A 26,209-nucleotide genomic window follows, 5' to 3' on the forward strand; every position below is an offset into this window, starting at 1 on the left:
ATGAGTTAATTTATGCGCTAATCAGGAACTAACTTTATCTACAACATGAGTCACATGAGTTCATGTGTGAATAATGACTAGCTTAATTGCTTGTTAATACATGCTTGCTTGTTAATTAATGTATTAATTACCACATTAATTTATGCTTAATAACAATCAAGAACTCATTAAATGTTACTGTATAATTATCATGACTTTACTTCTACTTGGAGGGGCACATCATCATTAACCCATTCCTAACTACTCATGAACTCCTTATGAAAATCAGTCTAGTGTGTTTACGCAGAATAGAAAAGTGTTGTCAACATCATCAACAGTTTAAACACAGGAGTTCATCAGTAGTTATGGATGAGTTGATGTGATGTGCCCCTTCAAGTAAAGTCATGACATAATTATACATTTACAGCTCATGAGTTAAATGTTAATTAATACATCAATTAACAACATGTTCTAAAAAGTAATTAAGGTAGTCATTATTTGTACATGAACTCTTGTAAATTATGTTGTAGTTAAGTAGTAGTAAGTTAGTTCCTGATTAGTGCGTGCCTTAATGCATTATTAATTCAGAATAAAGTAATGTTTAGTTTACATATTAATACATCATTATTCATGTACTGTTGTTGTAAAACATTGCCCAAATCACTATGAGCTTTGTTACTTTTGATGTACATTAAATCAATTTTTCTTGAAATTCTACACATTTTATAATAATAATTCATAGACTACTACAGCAATCCTTGAGCCAAAATGGGAAGAAATCAAAACAATAAGACTATTTTTCGCAATTCAGTTTGGTGTCAATCGTGGAGCAGAATTTACACGCTGCCCCTTTAATTATGTAACACACCACTGAATGGAATCCACAGATAAGCTGTATAATTCAAAAGAGCTGAACTTCTGGGTCACGGATGAAACGTAGTGTGTGTTTATGAAATGTAGTTTCTTGAGAAATATCATTTGTCTAGCAGCAAAAAAAAAAAAAAAAAAAGCTGTCGCTCAGTTACTGGTGGAGTGCAGCGATGAACGCTCGAGATTGATTCGAGTGACTCACCGTAGCCGAGATCTGCTGTGCAACAATTATAGTTTTCAATACCTTGCAAACAATAGCTCTAAAGGGGCTGAGATCTCCATTCTCAGTCTGAACAAGACAGATGAAATAGCTTTTTTATCCAAGAGTCAATGAGTGACAAGTGAGGGGAATGTTTGCCTGCTATTATGATACAAAATTACACTGTGGCATCTTCAGCAGCCTTTCGACAAACGCTTTCCTCTGCGAAATCAGAATATTCATCCTGATTTACCATGTATCTCTCAGCGGATGCTTATTCAAACACCCATCAATCAGAAAGCCTCCGTGTCACACGGTTAATATCACACAGCCATCTGCACACTGATGTGCCCAGGGAATGCATGGACAGAGGCCTGAATCAGTATGTTTACAAAGACACCTATACTCCGAGTAAGACAAAACTTTAATTAAGAGTCTACTATTTAAACTGTGATTATTGTTGACCATAATAGAACTAAAATCATAATCAAACAAAACAGAAATCGAATTAAGTATTCCTTGTTTAGTCGCATAACTGAAGCGCAGTACAGACATGTAAACACTCTAATCAAACTATTACCGATTCAAACTATTACCTATAACTTGATACTATTTGCAGGTTTGGCATACTGATTCTTCAAAAATTAAGATAATGGAGGTAAGATAAACTAGGCTATTTATTGACGGTTAGGATTCATCTGATTGGTTTATCGATGATTGTTGATGCAGGACCAGCTGTGATCAATCATAACATGTGATCCTCTCAAAATTAGTTTATAAAACTTCACTTTGTAGAACTTTGCGCTACATTTAGCGACAGGACGCACACATGGCAGCTGTCAGGTATTTGACAACAAACAAATGAGAAAGGCAAGCTCAAGCAAGAGAGCACAGTTTTTATATGAGCGGGAAATAAGGACTATGCTCTTATCCAGTTACTCTAAGTTGTCAAGGGGCATGAATGAAAATTTAGTGAATGAAATAGCAGTGGTGGCTTTTTGCTAAAGAATTAGTATCCACCGTCGACTGTTTGCATGCACTGCATCATAAATTAACTGCATTTGAACTTGTCAGAAAATTAAAAATAAACGGCCAAAACCAGATATGGTGCCATGATGAAAATGAACTGTTGTAGTGCAAAATGCTGGAGAAAATTAGCATCAAATGCTGACGTAATGATGTTAATCGAACCATAGATATTTACATTAGCTATTGCCTACGTTATTGTTGCCTATTGGAAGGAATGAGTCAGTAGAGCCGCCATTTTGGTACAGGGTAGCACTCCTTTAAAATAAATGTGGGACCAAGGTGCAATGGCAGACTGGCCATCTGGAACCATAGATATATAAACATATATACTGTACATATATTTATGATCGGGCATTTTCCCGGTGGTCAGTATGCACATATATTTGCACATATATTTTTTATTTTGAAAATTGTAATTTTACATCACTTGTCTACATCAGTGGATAAGTGACCACACTGGCATTGCCAACAAAGAGTGTGTGTTTGTGTGCATGGATTGTATTAAGAATTGCATGCAAAGTATTTTCCTCCCTCTCCGTTGAATTTGGTCTAATCCACATGTCCAGAAACACACCCCCTTTCACTACTAATTCTAACGGAGGGATTGATTCATTTGTAAATGAATTTCCGTTGTGAACGATTCATGTGAATTATCAATATCCCTGCATCACAATGTGCATAATATCTACCTTTCTGATCTAAATGGTATACAACATTTGTAATATTCAATAATTTAGGGTGGAAAGTATATGCACATTGAGGCGCAGGCACTGTTATGTTATAATAAGTTACTTAAAAAAAACTCTCGTTCACTTAGCCTGCAATAATACAAGTTTCTGGCACCGCATCGTCTTGTTTTCATATTTCATTTACATTTTCACAGATTTTCTTCAACAAAACCACCATAAGTCTAGACTTTAGTGTAAGTTGGTGCTACTTTGCCTTATGGTAGTGCAGTAAGTGACTGTATTATCATCGTCAATAACACTCGTTTAGCACAAACGTTCGTAACATACAAAATCATAAAAAAATTTAATCTTCCCTATGAAATGTGATGCCTTAAAGCTTTGCTTGCTTGTTACTACACCTGTACCCAGTGCAAAAGTTTAGCACATTCAGATCAGCTTTAGTCCTGACTAAGTGCTGTTGAATGACTTTGTCTTGGAAGCCCTGTACAAATATGGCGGCAGTATTGACGCATGCTCAGGCCCTGTATGCGATATCTAATGTATATATCAGGGGTGGCCAACCCTGTTCCTGGAGAGCCACCTTTCTGCAGATTTCAGTTGCAACCCATATCAAACACACCTGCCTGTAATTATCACGTGGTGTTCAGGTCCTAATTAATTGATTCAGGTGTGTTTGATATGGGTACCAACTGAAATCTGCAGGAAAGTGGCTCTCCAAGAACAGGGTTGGCCACCCCTGGTATATATCTATGAATTGAACTATGTGTTATAACATGTAAAAAGGAAACATTCTTTCAGCAACTAATGTAAACACTTAATAATATTATAGTCTTATTCAGATTAAGCCAAATAACTAGATTACTGATGTCCATGTAAGAGTAAGTCAATAGCCCCTTTCACACATACAGACCTTTCCGGGAAATTGCCGGCAATTTTCCTGAAAGGTTGTATGTGTGAACAGGTCCTTTTTGAAAATACCGGTAAATTCGTTCTGGCTATTTTCCGGAAAGAGAAGTTGTAACATTACCGGCAATTTGCCGGAATGCTGCGCTGTGTGAATGCAGAAGGAAGATTACCGTAATAAGCGCGTGCACGTCTAGAACGTGCTGACGTGAGACGTCTGCTTTAGCCAATCACAACAGTCAGACGCATTTACGTTCGCGCGGTTTGTGAGAATAAAAACCTTTGAATATTTTTCCAGACACATTTAGCTGCTAGAAGTTAGTCAGATCACGTTTATATGTTCTTCTTTATGCCAACTGTGTAAATAATCATCGATGAGATGCTTATGATAAGCCGTTGTTTGTTTACCTTCAAGCTTTGCGGGTGCCTGTGAGCGCCAGCACACGCACATATTATGAACATCTCGACATGAGAAAGTGATCCTGCGAAAGTTGTTCACAATATTGATCATCCACAGAGTTTGTAATTTAGGCAAATGTTTACAAATACAAGCGCAGCCGTTTAAAGCTCATTTGTGGTGAATGATGTCAGAATTTACCGGTATTTTGGAATGGATGTGTGAATATCTTTTCCGGAAAATTTCCGTAACGTCCTCGCCTGTGTGAACAGCGCTTTTTTCAATATACCGGTAAAGTCTTTCCCGAAATTTTCCGGATATTTACCGGTATCACTGTGTGAAAGGGGCTATTGACAGACTTTTGCAGTGGGCGACACTTTCTTGATCCACCCGCATTGCTCAAGTCTTGTAATGAGTTTGGAGTGAGTACTGGTCATGCAGAAGATCGATGGAAAAAGTGGCAAAAGGCTCGCGCAGGTGTCACAGCAAGGACATAAGGTGGAGGGAGAGCGAGCCGAGCCAAACTAATTGGATGAGCTTGACGATCAGTCACAACCAGCTGTGGGAGTCCACTGAGCGGCTGCTGCTTAAACAGCCTAATGGAGCCCATTAATAAAGACAGAGTGTGTGCCAGGAGCTGCGTGCAGCCAGAAGAGCCGGCTAAACAAGCGGCCGCAGGGAAACTCAAAACCAGCAGTGATCTCCAAACTATCAGTTATCTAGCGATGCTCATTTTAGACAAAACAAACCGGTGTGTTCTCCTACAGAGCTTGCTTCCTTGACTGCTTATAAGATTTTCATTTTTTGCTAGCTCATCTGTAGGGAAACCTAAGAGGAAATGCGCTATTTATTAGCTATGTTAAAGTACTTAGCTTAAAGGTGCCATAGAATGAAAATCTGGATATGCCTAGCTAGCTGAATAAAAAGATTCTCTCATGTACTGTAAAACCACGAGTGTAAAATCTAGGTAAAAAACAGGCCAGAAATGTGACATTCCACATGGGATCATTTATTATGCATGCCCAGTGCATTGGCTACAATGTTTTCTAGTGAGATTACATTAATAATATTTTTCTGTAATCATTTACCGCACAGCTTTTTCTATTTCCAATGTATGTGGGACTCTCATTTTGAAATCTGGCAGTCATAGATAGCCACAGAGTAACATTTTCTCACTGGTCAGAATGTAAAATTTGGATTCTACGTTTATTTAGTGCCACCCTGTTTTACTGTATGTTTTATTATTTATTTGTGTATATTGAGTAATTTGTAGTGTATGTTTGTAATAATGAAACTGACGTGTGCATTTGTACTGAGCCAACAGACACATGTAAACTGCTAAATCTAGTTGCTTAATGCGCATTTACGCACTGTGTCATCACTCAGCTCTTACAGTGTTTTTTTTCTGGAGTGAAAGGGTGGCAATAAACTTCAAAAAATGTATACTTGCATGTTACACTCAGAAAATATAATTTTATTCTCAACACTTAAGCACGCTTGTCCCCCCTCCCATCTCCCCCAATGGCCTGCACTCTTACGCTATCAATGATGCGCTGTCAAGTAAGCACTTTCGCTCAGCACAGTAAAGATTGCTTTAATTATATTGTTTAGTCGTCGGGATGCAGTGACAGACAGTCAAATATTTCACTGAACAGATCAGCCACTTTTGACGCTCATAAACAATTATAAAGTCCTCGTGCTGCAGGAATTAGGAGGTTTGCTGAAGGTGCAGCGGTCGTGCAGTGAGGGGTTTGTGTCTTTATTAAACTACGACAGTTTGTGCTCATTGAACAGTAAGAATGATTCATTAACACATATGAAACAGTCCCTTAAAAGTCACATCTCGTCTTCAGTTTCGGGCTCAGGCGCACTTTGCACTAACACTACAAGCGTAAAGTGCCAAAGCCCAAGCAAACTGCTCTCTGGCACACCTCTTCCAACCGGGCCAGGGCCGGCCAAGTGAACCATGCCTGAGCCCGATTCAGAGCACTCACACTTCTCAAACGATCCGGGTAACGGGCCTGGGCACGGTTCGGATAGCATAGTGTGAGTACACCCTTAGTTGCATAGAGATAGCTCACTTTGTCCTAACGTGTATTTCAAAGTACATCACACTGTGTGAGCATCAGAATCATGAGCGAGAGGAGAGCTCATTAATATTCGCAACCCTTCTAAATACGATAAAAACTGAGCTTTCATTCAAGGGCCAATTTCTAAACATATAAATGGCCTTGTAAAACAATTTCTGGAGTTATTTTATTTATAAATATTTTTTTGCACTACCTTTTATGTGGATATAAGAGATTTGTTTAAACATCATGTATTATTGCATTCTGTGGCACATTCCATATGTAAAGAATGTATAAAAGTCATTTATAGCTATGTTTCCAAGTCCTCTATTTCTCCACAGAACTGGGCTTCTTTTACACTATTGCTGCAAATGTTTTTTTTTTTTTATGTAGAGGTTCAATCGAGGGGAAACTAAAGATGGACACATCAATACTGCAGGACTGATATATTGAAACTCACAAGCTACTTATTTGCTGTCAATACCTTTAAAAACAGTCCATATTTAATGTATATCAAATCTTTTTCATAATTTTTCAAATTTTCAGTACTCATGTAAATTTTTTGTCCTAAACTCCCCTGATATATTGAGCTGGTGACTGTGAAAAGTGAGCACAAGTTTAGTGCTGTTATAAAGACAACTAGAAGCAAAATTTTACAGCTTAAAATGTTAACATGCTTACTTTTGCACTAAACTAAAATAAATGTGCAGTACAAAAGTACAAAAAACGCTAATGTTTTCCGGAGGGACTCTTGTGAGTTTTGGAACACTGGTGTTCTAAATAGTTACAAATATGGATAGATTAAGTGTGTTAAACAAATTCTAATAATTTAATTATTTTTATAATATTTATGTTACATTACATTTTTTGATCTATATATTCCTAGAGGAAGCTAGTCAAAATCCTGAGGTAAACTGAACAGAAACCTTGTGGGACTTGATTTATCCCAACGTTTCAATTGAAGGGGGTCACTCACTCAACCCTGGAATGCAACTGGACTACTTTTTGGCTAATTTTGAATTGCAGCCCTGATTTGTAAATGCACTTCCAAGAAAAGTAGCAAATGCTGGGCAAGCGCTTAGCGGTACTCTCTAAATCTGTTTGACTGAGCATCCTGAACAGGACATGCAACTGCGAAAATCCACAGAGATTTATGTACAGTTCTCAGGCCACAGATCTTGTCCAGAATCTTATCCCCAGGCTCACTGAAAATCTGCACAGATCTATGTGCATATTACATCTCCAAAGTTCTACATATCCCTGCCATTTGAGTCTTCACTAAATCTATTTTTTATTTGCATTTATAATTTTAAGTCCATCAAAAATCAATCTGACATGAATATATGCACAACTGTACAAGAGCTTGAAATCAAGTTAAGTCTCCTATGCTCACTAAAGCTGCATTTATTTGATAAAAAACCTAAAACATAATTTCAGATATTTATGGGGCTTACATTTACATATTTTCAAATAATTAAAAAATGCCATTTATTTAAGCAAAAAAAAAAAATCCATCTGACTAAAAAGTCTTGCACACTGTGAATAAAAACAGCCACTAAAGAAGCAATCCCTGAGAACTGCAATAGACCGACAGGTATGTGACTCTACAAAGATGTTACCTCTCAGGTAAACCTTATGAAATAAAAAAACATAAATATACAAAACATCCCCACATAGTGCTGACATAAACAGTTCCTTACATTGGACTCATTCGGTGTTCATTTTGTCAAGCAATTGTATGTTAAAAAGATGTCTAATAGATGTCTAAACATAGATGTCCATGCTAAAATAAGGACTGCCAAAAATTAGACTAGTCATCAAATACACAGATTCACATGTACAGCTAATCATTCCTGTCTTCTTGATGTCTAGTCTAATTTTGGACTGTTGTTAGACGTCTATTAGATTTTCACTGACAGCCCAAATTTAGCCTTGCTTTAGCCAAGACATAATTTTTTTAACATCTATTAGACTTCTTTTAAACAAATACAAAATGCTTGCTGGAATTTATTTCATCATTTTTATTTACTCAGTCGGTGATTTGAGTTTGAGTCTGATATAAGTTTGAATGCAGCAACACGATCAACAAAACCCAAAACATACTAAAGAAACGCTGATTTGAATTGAACGCAATCAGTTTTAATTGTAATAAGCTTTTTCTGGTCAACTGACCTTGAACTCCATGGGTGTGTATTTCTCATTCTTTGGTGTGGTGTTGCCCTTGTAGTTGAGGTGGTTGGGAGTGGTGGGATGGATGATGGCAGACTCCTGCGAGGGCTTGTGGAACCGCTGACAGTAAACATACACCAGGAAAGACAGCAGACCGGCACCAAGAAAACACGACACACCTGTCGCTATCAGGTGGAGCAGAGTGAACCCTGGGGGAACAAGAGAAAGCAACATTACCACAACCACTTGTCTGCAAACAACTGTAATATGTTGGCACTCTCATTTACTAAAAATGCTTTTTTTGTTTTTTAAATCCCCCATGTCGGTGGAATTGCATCCCTCATCATTAACGCTACATGTCCCACAGCCGTCAACCAGGTGCTAGAGAACGTCTGGCTGAATGATGCAGTACCGAGGGACAGCGCTGTGATTAGCCGGTCGATGTGACGGACCGGGCATCCTGCCGGTTTGACCCGTAATGAGTGCGAAAATGTGATTGAGGAGAGCGACTGCTATACCCCGTCATGAACTGCTCTAATTGGACAACGATCACTCAGGAGAGCGCCACAGCTGGAGCATGATGGGTAATATGTGCTGCCACCTGGAGAACCACCAAACTGGCACTGCGGCGCCATCTCTGCCCCATGTGGCCTGGATCTGCAACCTAAAAAGCACCACTGCGCCCTTTCATGTGTTTGATAGACTGGAAAAGGCAGCACCTCTGCATGGGAGCGCAGCAAGAGCCACGACACATGGAAAAAAAATCAGCAATGGTGAAGTTCACTCATTAGCAATGTCATTTCTTGCTGATTTTGGGATGGGAAGGAGCTGAGGTGAAAACGACACACAAGCAGCACACTAGTACATGTCTTTGAGCCTTCAGCACGCATGCACATGCGCATACTAACATGCACTCAATGCAAACAAATATGGCGAAGCACTTACCTCCACACTGCTGGTCCTTCTCATAGCTGGATGCCGGAAGAATGGCTGTGGAGAGATATGGAGATGTTTATAGTTAAGGGCTGTTCACAGAGGATAAGCTGATGACGAACATCTTTCAACTTGACACATCATCTTAAAAACACTGTGATCGAGGTTCAAGATGCATTGAAGACATCCATCTAGAGAAGGAGCTGTCAACAAGTTTTGCGTCAGAATCTAAATTTGAGCTTTAACAGTAAAGAATGATGCTGGAAATGGCTGTCTTGGATTTGATAGCCATGACGCATAAACCAATGCATAGTATACAATGAACTGCCTTAGAAAAGGTGACTATGGAATGATTATTCCACTGGCACAAATCAGTGTCAGCTAAATTTCAATTCAATTCATCTTTATTTCTATAGTGCTTTTACAATGTAGATTGTGTCAGGATCAAGATGGTAAAGTCTAGATCAGATATTCCGCCAGCCAGAAGTGCGATATGCACATCAATATAGCAGCATTTTTTATGACACTGTATAACAATAATTGATATTTTTACAGCAATGTTATGATTAAGTTTAGGGTTAGGGTGGGGGTAGGCATTAAAAAATACAATTTATTGGGTAATTTAATAGAGAGCATAAATAGTACTTTGTACAACTACTGTTTTTACATCACTGTGACGGTTTGGTTTAGGGTTGGGGTGGGGGCAGATGTTCATAAAATACAATAAACAGCAAATGTAATAAATAATATGAAAATTTCTCGTTAACTTCAGACTGCAACCATATCTAATCTAGCAACAACCAATCAGGATTGGGGGCATGGTCCTGTTGCGGAAGAATCTAACTTCTGATGTGATAGATTTTCTCTCCAGTTGAATGTAAATAAAATAAAAGACATGGTGATTGATAGATTACAAGGAGGCTCCTCCTACCCCCAGCAAAACAAAAGATTTGGACATTGAAATTGTTGACACATAAATATCTAGAGGGTGTTATTTACAATATGTTGACATTTCAACGTAACACCCAGGCTGTCGATAAAAAAGTTCAACAAAAACCCAAAACTTAGATAGTTCTTAGATAGTATCTCTATGTTCACACTGTTTTATGAACAACTTATTGAATCCGTTTTATTTTTCTGCATTATACTATAATCTGAGGCTGTCAAATAAAAACAGGTTGAGTAGCCTTGTGAATGTGGCTGGTAAGATCATCGGTTTTAATCAAACTGGTTCAATGGTAATGTACCATTATTATGTTTTAAAGAGGATTATGTTTTTAAAGAGTTGTGCACAACGGCGCAGTGGGTAGCACGTTCGCCTCACAGCAAGAAGGCTGCTGCTTCGAGCCTCGGCTGGATCAGTTGGCGTTTCTGTGTGGAGTTTGCATGTTCTCCCCGTGTTTGTGTGGGTTTCCTCCGGGTGCTCTGGTTTCGCCCACAAGTCCAAAGACATGCGGTACGGGTGAATTGGGTAAGCTACATTATCTGTAGTGTATGTGTGTGAATGAGTGTGTATGGATGTTTCCCAGCGATGGGTTGCAGGTGGAAGGGCATTTGCTGCGTAAAACATATGCTTGATAAGTTGGCGGTTCATTCTACTGTGGCGACCCCAGATTAATAAAGGGACTAAGCTGAAAAGAAAATGAATGAATGAACGTTTTAAAGAGAGCTCAGGGTATCCTATGCACCCCAGATCACCCATTGTACTCTGTGTTTCAGCTGCTGCCATCATTGTTTTAGAGTTCATTTAAAGCATAGTGAATCTGCCGTCAGCTACTATACTGGAATCAGCTCACAGAAATGATCAGATGTGCTCCAACATCAGATACATTCAAATCAAGACTTAAAAAAACATAATTTTAGTTGTGCCTTTACTGTGCACTGTGCTACGTCTGACAGATCACACTATTGTGTCTTTCTTTTCTTTTTCACTCTTTTATAACCTGTTTTAATACATTAATCTGTTTTTATATGTTTTTAATTACTTTTCTTTTCTTATACTTGTCTGTTTTATTCCTGTTTCCTTAATATGTCATCAAACGGTTCTTGCTCTAAATATGCCTGACAAGATAAATAAAGTTTATAAACTATTGTTAAACCAACTGACTGACTTTTGTCTTTCATGAATCATGGTAAAAAATGTGTGAAAGGAAAATGTGAGGAAATACTCAAATTTATGGGAAGAAAAATATGCAAGACCTATAACATTATCCTTATATAAAATATATGTGCTGCTGCTTGATGTCATTATCAGAAGACACAAAAAGCATTCCCCCTTTTAAAATATAATAATCCATTCTGGCGTATTATAACTATGCACAAGTACACAAGTACCGGTCAAAAGTTTGGGGTCAGTGGAATTTTTAAATGCTTTAAAATAAGCTTATTCTGCTCACCAAGGCTGCATTTATTTAATCAAGAACACAGTACAAATTATACAATTATCAAATGTTGTTGCACTATAAAATAACTGTTCAAAAGCAGTTTATCAGTCAATTAAATAGTTTATTCCAGTTATTTTACAGATTATTTTTTAGCTTCATTACTCCAATCTTCAGAGTCACATGATCCTTCAGAAATCACTCTAATAATAATAATAATTATTAATATTATTATTAATGGAAATTGTAATGAAATAAATAATGAGTAGACTAATCATTTCATTTAAAACTACATACAATAAGTAAGAAATAAATAGTTAATAAAGAAGTATTTAACAATTTATTTGACATTTAATTAAATGTCGCCTTGAAAAGAAGAATAATAAAAAAAACGACCCTAAACTTTTGACCGGTAGTGTATATGATGTATTTCATTTTCATTAATCCACTTAGCATGCTTTTTGTCAGTTCTGCTGCCTGAATCTGGGTTTTGACCAACTCAACCAAAGACTGATGGAAGAAACAGTCCAGTATGAACGACCCACCTTCTGTCTTTTTTTTCCTCCCTACATTTATTGAATTACAGCCAAAATGTCAATCATTCTCTATCTTCTCCCCCTCTCCACTCTCTACAATCAAAAGCAGTCTTCCAGAAAGTAGGATGATTCAAAGAGCTGTAGATGTGAGTGTTGAGGAAGACAGTGTCCTGTTTTGTACCTGAGGGATGAGCAGGGGCTCGGCGATAAAGTAGAGAAAAACACATCAAAGCCTGTCATCGGGTCACATAAAAGTTATGAAATTATTACCACCATGCTTCCATTAAGTATTTAAACACCCTAGATATGAATGACAATGCCAGTAAAACAACTGCAAGCTATTTCGCAAAAAAACGCTTGTTTAGAGTAAATATTCCATTTAAGATGAAGTGATGAGGTGCATTTCAACAGAAACACATTTTTCACCGCTGCAACAGAGTCTGAGGTGCTCCATTACCACCCAAAGTCATGCTTTTCAAGCTCTATCTGAAATCTCCACAAAGAGCAGAAATTGGTATAGAGGAGGATGGGGGGAGAGGTTTTGATTGAGATGCACAATTCTCCTTGATCTCCTCACCGTCTAAGACACCTCAGGATTTTGGAAGCCGTTTCCCAAAATTGGAGAGAAATTGTATGTGAGGCTGCCTTGTGGCATAGCATTAATATTAATTAGAGTGCCTGATTCACTTGGTATTCCGCTCTGATAACTCGTGTTCTCGCAGGCTGCGTTCAGTTCTTCACTTTGAACACTTCCACTCCACCAGCCAGAGTAATGAATAAACGCAAGTAAACATATTACATCTAATCTATTAAAACAACAGCGAGTTTGACAGGGTTTAAAAGTGTATGTTTATTTATTAAGAGCAACATCGCAATTGGGAAACGCTTTGCTTCGTGATGGACCAGTCAACTGGAGTGTGGATATATACAAATATATATACATATTTGTATGTGTGTCTGTGTATAGCTGTCTCTCACCTGGGATCTCATTGCAGTCTCTGTGCTGGGAGCTGTTTCCCGCACATGGCATGGATTGAGCTCCACACACTCGACTGCGCAGCTGCAGGCCTGAATCATCACACTCAGACCACACAGACCAGGCCATCCAGCCACCTGCACACAGACACAAGCACAGTTCACTCCAAAAGCAACATTCTGTCATTTACTCGACCTCATGTCATTGCAAACCTTTGATTTTCTTCTGTCAACTATGAAATGTTCAGAGTGACTTGTTAATAACAAAACTGATTTTTTTTAAGTCCAAAAAATGACTTGTTTGCAGGCCAACATCAATTTTAATTAATATTTATTATTTTAATATCACGCTTTTGCAGTGTAAATTGTGTCAAAGCAGCTTACATGAAAGTTTTAGCAAATTGAAACTGTGTCAGTCCAGTTTTTAAGTTAAAGTTAGGGTTAGTTGAAGTTCAGTATAGTTCGGTTTAGTTTAACATTGAATCTGCACCCACAGAAAACTTCCACAGATTTTTGAGCCCATTCTCATTCAGCCTTTTTACTTCTAAATAGTTCAGCCTATTTACATGTAAATGAGTGTAAAAAAAAAAAGTATATATACATGCAAATTTTAGTTCATTACTGCTTAATACTATTTATAAAGTAATTTGTTATTGTCTTTATATAGAGTAGCTCATTATATGAGAGCTACTGTGGCTTTATTTACTAATCAAGTTGTTCTTAATATTTTAAAATACTCTACACTCAATATCATTGCGCATATATCTGCATATTATTAAATTAATAACTATTAATGCATATGAATAATTACTATTAATATTGTTTTTAACAAAAGTTTGCATAGAAATACAAAGAAAGTTAGCGATTCCTCAGATTCTGTCTGGCCCTGCTCATTTGTAAACTGATCCAGTTTTCAACCTAAACTCATAGGCCTTGTTTCGACCTGAAGTTTTACTGATCGGATTGCAAATGGTCAGCTGATACACTGCCAGTTTTATCTTGTGTTTGTTCAGATGGTTTTAGATATGCCTCCTATTACCACTTGTTTTTTAGATTTCATTAAGGAAATTATTTTCTTGTTTCAACAAGCGCTTTATGCAATACGTGGATTGAACGCATACAGTCGATCTGAGGTCTCAAACTCGATTCCTGGAAGGTTACAGCACTGCACAGTTTTGCTGTAACTCTAATTGAACAAACCTGATCCAACTAATTAAGGTGTTCAAGACTACTAAAAACTATTTAGCAGGTGTGAGTTGTGCTGTGGTCACACTAGAGTTTGAGAATGTGAAACTCTGCCGTACGGTGGGATTAAACAAAATAATTATACATTAAAAAAGAGATCGATTGCTCCGTATTTTCAATTTCTGTCCAGAGAGGTCATGTTTTGATCTTCAATTGGTCTCACGCAGTCACATGATGCAATTTTGCAGGTCAGAGTTCACCAAGCTTGAACTTTGCAATGCAGCAAACTGCGAAACTTGTCACATTAGAATGTGTTTCTATCGCATTCGCATGAGTATGAATAGAAGTGTATGGAGCCAAAAGTACAGTGTGACCACTGCTTTGAAACTGGTTGTAGCTAAACTGTGCAGAAATGACCTTCCAGGAATTAAGTTTGAGACAATTGCAGCAGATGATATTTTGTAGCTATGTTATAGCTAATATATGTTCTTCACTTACAGGCATATCCAGAAACCAGCGGTCTAACTTGAGACCTTAACAGGTTTGGGTCCAAAACGGTATCTGTGGTATTATTGGCTTCAGGTCTCAGGATATTTAAAATAAATGTGCTTTTAAAATAGATTAGATAAGACCTGAATGTTATAAGATGAAGCAATGAGTGATTATTGACTATTGTGTGTTCTTGTTAAAAGCATTTTTGTAAAAATAGTTACATATAAATTCATCTTACATATATGAAATCCATCAGGAAAACCCACATGGTTCATTATAGCGTGTATTCATGCTCTATTCTTTTTTTGTTGTTGTTAAAGAAGAAGCCTTTAGCTGGTGATTAGGTAAACAGTGTTGCAGACAAAACTAGCGGATGACATTTTAAGCTAAGGGTTTTATTTTTTATTGAATTCATGTTGAGTTACTTGTCCCGTCAACTTGTCACAACAGGAAGCCAAACAAATAACTTGTATCCATTAGGCCGTTAATAATAATGTGGTTTTTTTTTTCTTCAAATTTCTTTGCATAAATCTGTTAATCAACCTAAATCCTGATCAAAACTACTAAACTATTTAGAAACTTACAGGATATTAACTCTTTAATTGCCTAGTTCACAAATTTCACTGAAAAATAGTTCACTGATTTGGTGAAAAAATTATGTATTTTAATAAAAAAAAATAATTGCAAACTGATTTATTTTTTTCAGTTTTATCACAGTCTTAGACATGTGACCGATTAGCAACAACAATAACTTTGTTGCATTGTTACATTTTAATTTACTGTTGAGCAATTTAGTAGTTTTGATCAGGACTGAGGTTGATTAACAGATCTAAAGTTAAATAAAAAAGTTAGTTAATTAATTAATTATTTAATTAATTAATTAAAGGAACACTGTTAGGCACATTTTACTACTCCCACATACAACTCCCATATTAAAAAAAAAAAATAGGCACATTTTACAACTCCCAGTAGAGTTAAACAGTTCAGTTTTGCCATTTTTAAATTTTCCCAGGTGAAAATAAATAATTTTGTGGGTCAATATGGCTAGGAACTATACTCTCATCATACTATGTTCTTGTGTGATAATCAAGGAACTTTGCTGTTTTACCAAAGCTGCAGCAGGCGCAATGATATTATGCATCGCTCATTATTTTATGCAGCTAGGGATTATTACAATATCATTGTGTCTGCTGCAACCATGGTATGGCAGCAAAGTTCCTTGACAAGCCATATTGATCTATAAAGCAGCAACTTTTAATTTTCTTAGTACCTGATACAACAATAGACAAGTTTTTAAAGGGAAATTTTTCAAAAAATATTTTTTAATTTTTTTGAGCGAGATGCTAATGGTCTAATCCGATTCAATGATTTATGCTGAGCTAAAAATGCTCACAAGACCCGGAGATCAACTTGAATGGATTCAAAAGTTGTAAAACCCAACCGTTTATCTTTAGGAGACTTGTAAAATGAGCCTATTTCCATTAAAAAATGGAGTGTTCCTTTAATGAAGTAGCGGTAAAATTAATCAGCAGGACAGCAGAATTTACACAAGTCATGCTTACGTTTTGATCCAGGCAGGTTTAAAATAAATGATGTCAGGTCAGACACAGGTCTAATTTCTGAGACAGTTTATGCAGTGATTCGGGCTAGTTATGGCTTTAAGTGTACTACTGTCAAAGTGGTTGAAAAACTTTTAGACCCCATTTACACCTGTTGGCCACTTACAGCATTACATGGGTACGTTTGGGTGCATTTTGAAGCTCTTAGCAATTGCACAAAGAGACACCAGCACTTTTCAAATGTCTCCTTTTGTTGGTGCAAAAAAAAGGAAAGAAAATCATAAAGGTTTGGAACAACATAACGATGAGAAAATGATAGCAAAACCTTGGGAGGAAAAACAGAGCTTTAATGTTTAAATAGAGCGCTGCAATTTTGGCCATCCTCACAGTTCAGACAGCCATCTATCTAGAGCACTGCCGACTCAAAAGCCCACCCACACACATGAAACAAACACCACCAGATTCACACGGGGAGGCAAAAATAATCACAGTCTGAGGCAACACTTTCAGAGCAAGTGTACCGAGAACTTTACTTAGAAGAAACTTTGATTTAAAATGTATTTGTTTGCTGGGAAAATCCAAGCTGTAAATATACACATTCCTTTCATGTTTCAGCTTTTAACATGCTTGTCTAAATCGCAAGCAGCTTTATCATTCTCTCAGAAACAAATCTGTCATTCATGAAGGGGGCCAACAGGGGACAAATGTTTGAATCTATGATCCAAAAGACTTTAATATCAGCACAGACTTGAAAATATATTATTTCTGTTAACGACGATAAAAGGCAGCACACATAACTGCTATACTTATCTTCATTTATTTTCCTGAAGCAAACATACTTCATGAAGAGCTCTATCTGAATGTTAATGTTTAGTTTTTTTTTCATTCTAATTTTGCTCTTAATATCAGATGGAATGGCGGGTAAATATTTTAAAGGCACTTAATTTAGTTTGAGCAATAATTAGGCAGGTCTGATAATGACAGCTTGAAGTTGAGCTTTGAAATCAGAAAGCCAGAGGCAAAACAAAGGTGGTATTTTTTTTAAAGCTACAGGGGATTTGCGCACGATTCTTCATAAATATTTCAGTTTTGTCTGAGAGGGACAGATGATTTTTTAAAGGGATGGTAACTGATCATCACAACAGAGCTTCACACTGTCACTACAAACACACAGCTTCTATCTGCATGCAGGTCACATATAGTGCCATCTCTAGCTTGGACGACCCAGAAAGGCCTTTGTGAATCTAAAGAATGTGTTTCTGGGGATTCAGGGGTTTGAAATCATGCCTTCAGTGATGCCGTGATGATCACCTGGTCATAAATAAGCTACCCTGCTGAAAAGGAAAGATCAGCAAATAATGTGTTGAGTAGGCTATTGTGCTCGCCAAGATTCTTAAAGGCACAGTTCTCAGCATATTAATGGTTTAATTGATGATTTTATTTATTTCAAAAACATTGAGATGCTTTTTAAAAATATTGACACCCACAAAAGGGAGAACTTTGAAAGAATTTTAGGATGACAGGAGTTTGAGTAAATGGCAACAGAACTGTGATTGATTTCTCACAGAAATGTATGGCTGCGTCTGAAATGGCCTACTACTCGGTAGGTACTGCATTTGAATTTAAATGTACTACTCGGCCGGTAGAAAAGTATGTACTACACAGTATGAACGTGAGTAGTATGAATGAAACTCAGACGTACTACAAACACCATTTTGTCACTATCGAGTGACCTACCCGCATCAGTTGCATCGCTTCACTTCCATTCATGAATTCTCCCAAGGGGGATCATGGGTTAGTGTAGAATCCAACTGATGCGCACTTCAGAATCTCACCCGAAGTGCGCATCAGTTGCATTCTACACTAACTGCTTTTCGAATTCTATAAATTGGGATGTACTACTCGGCATGCAAACTGATTTTAGCGTGCTATATAGTATGGGAGTAGGCGATTTCGAACGCGGTTTATAACTTATTGATTTAGTGGCTAATTCGTATGAATTCATCATTTGTCTCATCATTTGTTTCTCATTTATACATTTTAAGAATGATTTGCTCATCCCCCAATGATGGTTGGGACATGCCTACGTTAAAAAAATCATACATTTCCATATAATGAAATCGAAGAATTCAAATGAATTAGAGACTTTTCTGCCAATATGTAAAACGTTTTGTTACAATAGTAACGTTACATAACAACAGTTTAATTTAATCAAGAAATCAGGCTGGATTTTGAGGTAAACTATCAATTAAAAAAAGATTAAAAAAAACTTGATAAGTCTCAGTTTTGCTGGATTTACTGTAATTACATATGGTTTGAGTAAAATGTTCTTTTTTTAATTTTGTGTGGTTTATTTATAAACTAATTTCGAGAGGAGCATGTGATTATGATTGAACATGGCTAGTCCAGCATTAGCTAACATACAATCCACCAATCAGTCAATTTCTAACTCACCATAAATAACCAGAAATTTTTACCTCAAGATCTTCGTTTTGAAGAATCCCCCCTTCCACCCCTACTCCTCGCCCCTTATTTAGACAGGGCACCTTGGCAGCCCAGTGGTTAGCACTGTTGCCTCACAGCAAAAACGTCACTAGTTCAAGTCCTTACCAGGCCAGCCTACATTTCTGGAGTTTACATGTTCTCCCTATGATCGTGTGGGTTTCCCAGTTTCCTCCCACAGTCCAAAGACATGCGACAAATGTGAAATGACCAAACCAAATTGGCACTATATGAGTCAACAGTATATTTCAATAGTGATTCATAATTTGCCATTTATAAGCGGGGAAGTTCTCGAGATCTATGCCCGAGCTCAAACTCCCCTCTAACCCTTCTATTGGGAGGGAGTTCCAGGTTCGAGGATCTTTTGAGCTCAGGGTTCTCTCCTGGGACAGCATGCCAAATACTCTTTATTATCGATGATCAACCAAGAGTGAACTCTTGAAATAAAGAAAACCTTTATTTAAAGCTTTTTTTCACAGAAAATGCTAATGGATCAGAACAACAAATAATTTTATTATTGTCATAGAAAATCAGGGTTATTCAAATAAATAGTTTCTTAACACGTATGAACCTAAAACTGCAATAATTCTGTCTAAAAGCCAAGCTAAATATGTCTAAAAACATTATATTATGCAAAAGAAATGCTCTTAATGATAACAAACATTTGGATAAAAATGCTATGCGTAGTTTACAGAATAAAACAAAAATCACATTTTTCTCAAACACATAAATTGTAAATGCAAAAAAAAAAAAAAAAAAAAAAAAGAGGAAGAGAGAACAGTGAAATTGTTCTTTAATTTTGCCTATAAGCTGTATTTAGACATCAAAAGCTATGGTTACTATAGTACTAGTGGCCGCAAAGTGAACTTACATTTACATTTAGTCATTTAGCTGAGGCTTTTATCCAAAGCGACTTACAAATGAGGAAAAGGAAGCAATTTACACAACTATAAGAGCAACAATGAATAAGTGCTATAGGCAAGTTTCAGGTCCGTACAGTCTAAGAAGGAAAGTATTAGTAATATTTAAGTAATTTTTTTTATTCAGAGAGGCAATTGCAGATTAGGAAGTGAAGTGGAAACTAAATAGTTGAGTTTTTAGTCTGTTCTTGAAAACAGCGAGTGACTCTGCCGTTCTGATGCAGTTAAGGAGTTCATTCCACCAACTGGGCAGATTGAATGTGAGCGTTCGCGAAAGTGATTTCTTCCCTCTTTGGGATGGAACCACGAGGCGACGTGAACGGCAGCCAGTAACTTGGTCACACACATAATTTGCTGGCAAATGCCCATGCTGGTCAACCAGGCTATAGAGTAAAATGGACTTTTCAGCAAGGGTAGAAACTGCATGGCAATAACAGGTGTTGATGGACAGATAGCACATCAACACATTCTGCTTACAGACAGAGGTGGTGCTGGAGTGTTTTGAAACAACATTCCTAATAGTTCATTGGATTGGAGCTGATCTTACCATCACAAGTATGCGTGTTGCAAAGAGCCTCCTCTGTGTGCAAGCCGATGCAGATGTCCCCTCCATTGGCAGGGGCAGGGCTTGTACATGTGCGTGTTCGTTGGTAGTGTCCGCCTCCACAGGGAACCGAACACTGCGACCATGATGACCAGCAAGACCAGGCGCCTTTAACTGCATAGACCAAATACGCACGGACAAATACGACATACAGAGACAAACACAAAACAATCAGGCAAGCAGGGGGACACAATCATCCAAGCATCAGATAAGCGGACGCAAATGCAGCACAAACAAAAAAAGACAGAGCAGAGGATGCAAACACGATGTACGGAACACAAGCATAAAACAACATCAATCAAACAGGCAAACACATAAAACAATCCAAGGGGAGTAAAACGGACATGACTGGAAATTCTCACAAGGCGGACAAGGCAAGCAAACATCTGTTATGGGATGTGATGGTGATCCAGACATTCAGAGTTCAGGACAGAATGTCGCACGGGTCCATTCCGAGTCCCAAACAGCATTGCAAAGCTCCTCACCAAACACTTGAGACTTGTTAACACTGAACGCCAGCTGTTCTCCTCCTTTTCTTTGTTTATCCATGCTGGGAAATCTAGATTAAACAGGTGGCTGGACTCCAGCTGGTCACCATGTTCCAAAAAAACAGCTTGACCATCTTAAGCTGATATAACCAACTCATTTGTTATTGGTCCAAGATGGTCTCCCAGCCAGAAATCAGCCAAATTACAGTTACCCCTTTAAATTAGATTTCCAATGACTGAAGCTGTTGTGTAGTTTTCTCCCACTTTAACAGCCCTGCCACCATCCTCTCGATGTCTCATCAGACTGATGGAGGAGAAGGTTAGGGGTGGCGGCTTCTCTCTCTGGACTAGAAAGCACCGTTTAACTTCAGTGGATTAGCATGTGTGTACTGGGCCATGACTGAAGTGCGAAGGCAGACCGATCGTAATCACAGTGAGTCCAGCAACCTCAGGGAAAAGCTAGACGTTGGATTGAGAAGCAACACTGAGGTCAAAATGATGATTAAAATGGTTGGCCTGATGTCAGTGATGTGTTTGAATCTATGTGCCCTACCCACTTCCCCTCTGCTCTGTTATTTCAATCTTATTTCCCTTTTCTGCCTGTGTGGAAAAACAGCATAGCAAACACTGGAGATGTTCATTGTCACATTCAGAGAAAGTTTAAAATGGGCAATGCTTTGGCAACTTGCTGTCAATACCCAAAGAAACACATAAACTATATGTTGGTGACTTTTAGGACGACAGGCCAGGCATTTGCACTATGCTGTTGTAAAGGTGAAGTGCTATATTTCAGACTGCCATTAAATCACTGTGTCTCTTTAAAAGAGGACTGTAATAACTATGGGAATAGTCCCATATTAATCTGTCTCTTAGCATCCTTAAAATGTCTGTTAACATCCCTAAACTATCTGTCAACATAACTAACTGTTATCATCATTACACTACTACTGTATCTGGTAGCATCTCTAAACACTTTTTGCACTTTAAAACTGTCTGTTAACCTCCTTGAACTGTGTGTTAGTCTGTTTGCATCCTTATCTTTTAGCTTTCATAAACTGCCTGTTAGCAGACATAAACCGTTTGTGTGTTCCCTAAACTTTTTGTTTGCATCCTTAAACTGTGCTAACATTCATAAACTGTCTGCTAGTATTCGTAAACGGTCTGTTAGCATCCTTAAACTAATAGACTAACATCTCCAAACTGTCTGTTAGCATCCTTAAACTATGCTAGCATTTATATACTGCCTGCTGTCTGTTACATTCATAAACTGTAAGCATCCTTAAACTAATAGACTAACATCCCAAAACTGTGTATTAGCTTCCCCAAATAGTATGTTAGCATCGTTAAATTGTTTGCCAACATCAGTAAACTGTCTGTTAGCATCTTCTGTCTGTTAGATCCTTAAACTCCTAGTGAGCACTCTTGAACTATCTGTTATCAGCCATATAGTGTCTGTTAGCATCCTATGAGTGTTCTCATCCCTTAAATGGTCTGTTACCCTGCTGAAAAAACAGCTTAAACCAGCCTAGGCTGGTTGGCTGGTTTTAGCTGGTCGGCGAGCCTGGTTTTAAAGAAGTTTTGACTATTTCCAGTCTGTTTTTTAGCTGGTCAGGCTGGGAGATGACAACTAAAAACAGCATGACCACCCTAGCCAGGCTGTGAGCCCAGCCAAAACCAGCTATGTCCAGCTTAAACCAGGCTAGTCAAACTGGTTTTAGCTGTTCATTTTCCAGCTAGACCAGGTAAGACCAGGCCAAAAATGGCCAAAACCCCTCTAAAACCAGGCTGGTCGACCAGCAAACCAGCTTAGGCTAGTTTAAGTTGTTCTGTTTTTGAACAGGGTTTACACCTTTAAACAGTCTGTTAGCAGCCCCCAACAACCTAGCAATCACATACTCTAATGTTAGTATCCTTAAGCTGTTTGTCAACATCAGTAAACTGTCTGTTATCATCTTTAATCTGTCTGTTAGCATCCCTAAACTCTCAATGAGCACTTTTGAACTATCTATGATTATCCCTGAATTGCCTATTAGCATCCTATAAGTGTTCACACACCCTTAAATGGTCTGTTAACACCTTTAAACGGTCTGTTAGCATCCCTCAACAGTCTAGCAATCACATACTCTTACATACTCTCTAAAGTTAACATCCTTAAACTGTTTGTCAACATCAGTAAACTGTCTGTGAGAATCTTTAATCTGTCTGTTAGCATCCCTAAACTCCCAGTGATCACTCTTGAACTATCTGTTATTAATCTTATATTATCTTTTAAATGGTCTGTTTCCATCTCTAAACAACCTAGCAATCACATACTCCAACAGTTTGTAAAAGAAAAGAAAAAGAAAACCCTTAAAAAAACATCTCAGCAATCAAACAGCAGTTTCCTGTTCATCTACAGAAAATAAGCTTGGTGGCAGGTTTTGTCATTAGTATTTTCAATCTAAAACATTGCTAGTTTAGCAACCACTTTAAGTGGTTAAGTCATTTTATTGCACTTCACATGCCACATTTAAAGTTCTGGAAATATGATTTGATCTTGTGATTTCTAAATCAGGAAAAAAAACACTCGATTTAACCTTGAGTTCATGTCTGTTTGGAATTATGGTGAAACCTCTTAATCTGAGCACAGCAGGTCCCTATGGGGCTTCATGTTTCCATTAGCTAATGAAATCAGTAATACACTTCACACACTCTAATGGAAGCAGAGGTTTTCCCATCATAATGAGCAACTACCTTGATTATGCGCATATGTGGGAGTCCGTTGATGTGCATATTTCTGTTTGCCTATGTAAAATTGCATCTCGTCATTGCTTGTGTTTCTATGCATGTTTCTGAGCTTGTGTGTTACCTGGACAGGGCTGAGGATTGCAGTCCTGATATTCTACAGGCGATCCGCGACAGGCAGTGGGTATGTTTTTGCCATCTGTGTTGGTGCAGCTGCGTTTGCGAGTGCGGTAGCCTTTGGCACATTCCTGAGTGCAAGCTGACCACATCTCCCATGATGACCAGCCAGTGCCTGAGAGTCGGACACCAGGCATTCTGAGAAGCTCCTCAACAAGAGCTGTAAAACATAGATTGCTCTTTACCACTTGACTAATTTCTGTCAGCTTTTTTCCCCCTGCCCTCTGACATTGCTAAGGATGCCAAGGATGATAACTATAACAATAACTACTCAGTGAAAATATCTGTAAATTATTCAATTTTTGTATTTTGTGATCCATGCTTATTTTCCACCATTTATTTATACTTTTAAATAGCAAAATGGGACCTTGATCTTTCTTCGAACTTTCTCAGTTAAAAAAAAATGACGATTGTTAACATTTTTAATAGTCTAAAGTGATGACTTGTCTGGGCCGTTGTTGTACATTATGATCCAAAAACGTTGTAATAAACTGCCAGTACATTTTATGTTATTTTACTCTCTGTATTATTTCAAACTACTAAAATGTCAATAAAAGTCACTTTGTTAAACTGTAGAGTTGAATCTTCATCAAAAGTTGACAGAGCAGAAATCAAGGTCCAATAATGCAATTCAAAACCGTAAATAAACGGAAAACACTTGTAAATCACAAAATAAGAAAACTGTTAATTAACAGATTTTTTTCCCAATGTATAGAGCTTCAAAAATTATTGCATTCTGTTCTGAGCAAAGTCCACACCACAGTTGTAATTGCCACCATAATGACAAATACAACAAGGAACAATATAATCGGAATCGCCGGATAAAAACAATTCACCAACTTTAAGGAGTTTGAACAGTGGTGTGGTTGCTAATATAGAGCTGCAAGGATGACATTTTTGTAACCCAAAACCTGGTAAGAATTTTAGCACTCTGGTTCCACTGTGATGAAGTCAATATTTTTTTATTGAATAATTTTTTTTTTTTGAAAGGAGTGAAATAAAATTTTGTGGTTTAATCTACAACATACAATACATTATAGTGATAACCTACTAATAACAAAAAAAATCTTATCTTCAAAGCAGTTGCTAGGAAGTGGCTAAATTGAACAACAAAGCCAGTATTCACAAAACAGCTTAAAATGCCCAAGAAATCAAAACTAACCATATGATTTTGTTATCTCAGATTGCCAGTTTTGTGGTGAACAATTCTTCTGTGCATATCATTAAGGAAAAAAAATGTTAGCCCTTCTAATCTTTAATTGAAAACTGAAAATGCACTTCCAATTTGTTTTCAGTTAAATTCTCAGATCACATGATTTTGAGGTATTGGGCATGGGTAACATATTTAATGACGCTGGTTCAACTGTCAATTATTTGGACAACAAACAGAAATGGTGAGCAGGTGGAGTCTGTTAGGTTGTAATAACTTTTCTAAAACCCCTTTCCCCGATCTTTCTGAATGAAATGCTTTCGTTACTATGTCCATTCAGCCCACGGTAGAAAAAACAAGCCATGCCCACCGTTTGCTCATTTGTCTCTAGGAACTGCGTCTTATTCATTCATTCATTCATTCATTCATTCATTCATTCATTCATTCATTCATTCATTCATTCATTCATTCATTCATTCATTCATTTCTTTCATTCATTCATTCATTCATTCATTTTCTTTCGTCTTAGTCCCTTTATTAATCAGGGGTCACCACAGCAGAATAAACTGCCAACTTATCCAGCACATTTTTTTTTGCGTAGCAGATGCCCTTCCAGCTGCAACCCATTACTGGGAAACACCCATACATACTCAAACACACACATACCCTCCAGCCAATATTAGCTTACTCAATTCATCTATAGCACATATCTTTGGACTTGTGGGGGAAACCGCAGCACCGGGAGGAAACCCACTCGAACACAGGGATAACATACAAACTCCACACAGAAAATGCCAACTGACCCAGCCAAGATTTGAACCAGCAATCCTCTTGCTGTGAGGCAATTGTGCTACCCACTGCGCCACCTCATCACCTCCCATTAGATTTCATTCATTCAATCATTTTTTTGTCGGCTTAGTCCCTTTATTATCCTGGGGTCGCCACAGCGGAATGAACTGCCAACTTATCCAGCACATGTTTTTACGCAGCGGATGCCCTTCCAGCTACAACCCATCTCTGGGAAAACATCCATAAAAATAGATTAAAATGGACTAAAACTATCTTTTCAAAGCTGTCCGAATGTGACTTTATATGCATCAAGCTTCCGACTGAAAGTTTGAAGCATCCTGCTGACACATACGTGCAAAGCATAATGGCCAATTTTGCATTCTATTGCATTCTATCTAGACTATTTAAGGCTTTTTTCTTTTGTAAATCAGTAAAATTTAGTTAAGAGAACAATAAGACAAAACCCCAAACAATCCTAAAAAGATAAAAA

At 37.6% G+C, this 26,209-nt stretch overlaps 1 protein-coding gene across 3 annotated transcripts in view; it reads right to left on the minus strand.

The window, feature by feature from the left end:
- The window catches only part of sema5ba (sema domain, seven thrombospondin repeats (type 1 and type 1-like), transmembrane domain (TM) and short cytoplasmic domain, (semaphorin) 5Ba), a 273,644-nt gene that overhangs the window by 7,988 nt on the left and 239,447 nt on the right, over nucleotides 1-26,209 (minus strand). For 2 of the 3 annotated variants that reach the window (XM_679287.8, XM_073912922.1), the window contains exons 18-22: nucleotides 23,728-23,940; nucleotides 20,335-20,505; nucleotides 13,133-13,267; nucleotides 9,250-9,294; nucleotides 8,308-8,513 (exon numbers count right to left, since the gene is read on the minus strand). In XM_679287.8, coding sequence (XP_684379.3) covers nucleotides 8,308-8,513; nucleotides 9,250-9,294; nucleotides 13,133-13,267; nucleotides 20,335-20,505; nucleotides 23,728-23,940 — 770 coding nt within the window. The remainder of the gene's footprint in view (nucleotides 1-8,307; nucleotides 8,514-9,249; nucleotides 9,295-13,132; nucleotides 13,268-20,334; nucleotides 20,506-23,727; nucleotides 23,941-26,209) is intronic. The other variant, XM_005167866.6, reaches the window with a different exon arrangement.

Source organism: Danio rerio, chromosome 9, assembly GCF_049306965.1.
Source record: "Danio rerio strain Tuebingen ecotype United States chromosome 9, GRCz12tu, whole genome shotgun sequence".
Lineage (NCBI taxonomy): Eukaryota > Metazoa > Chordata > Actinopteri > Cypriniformes > Danionidae > Danio > Danio rerio.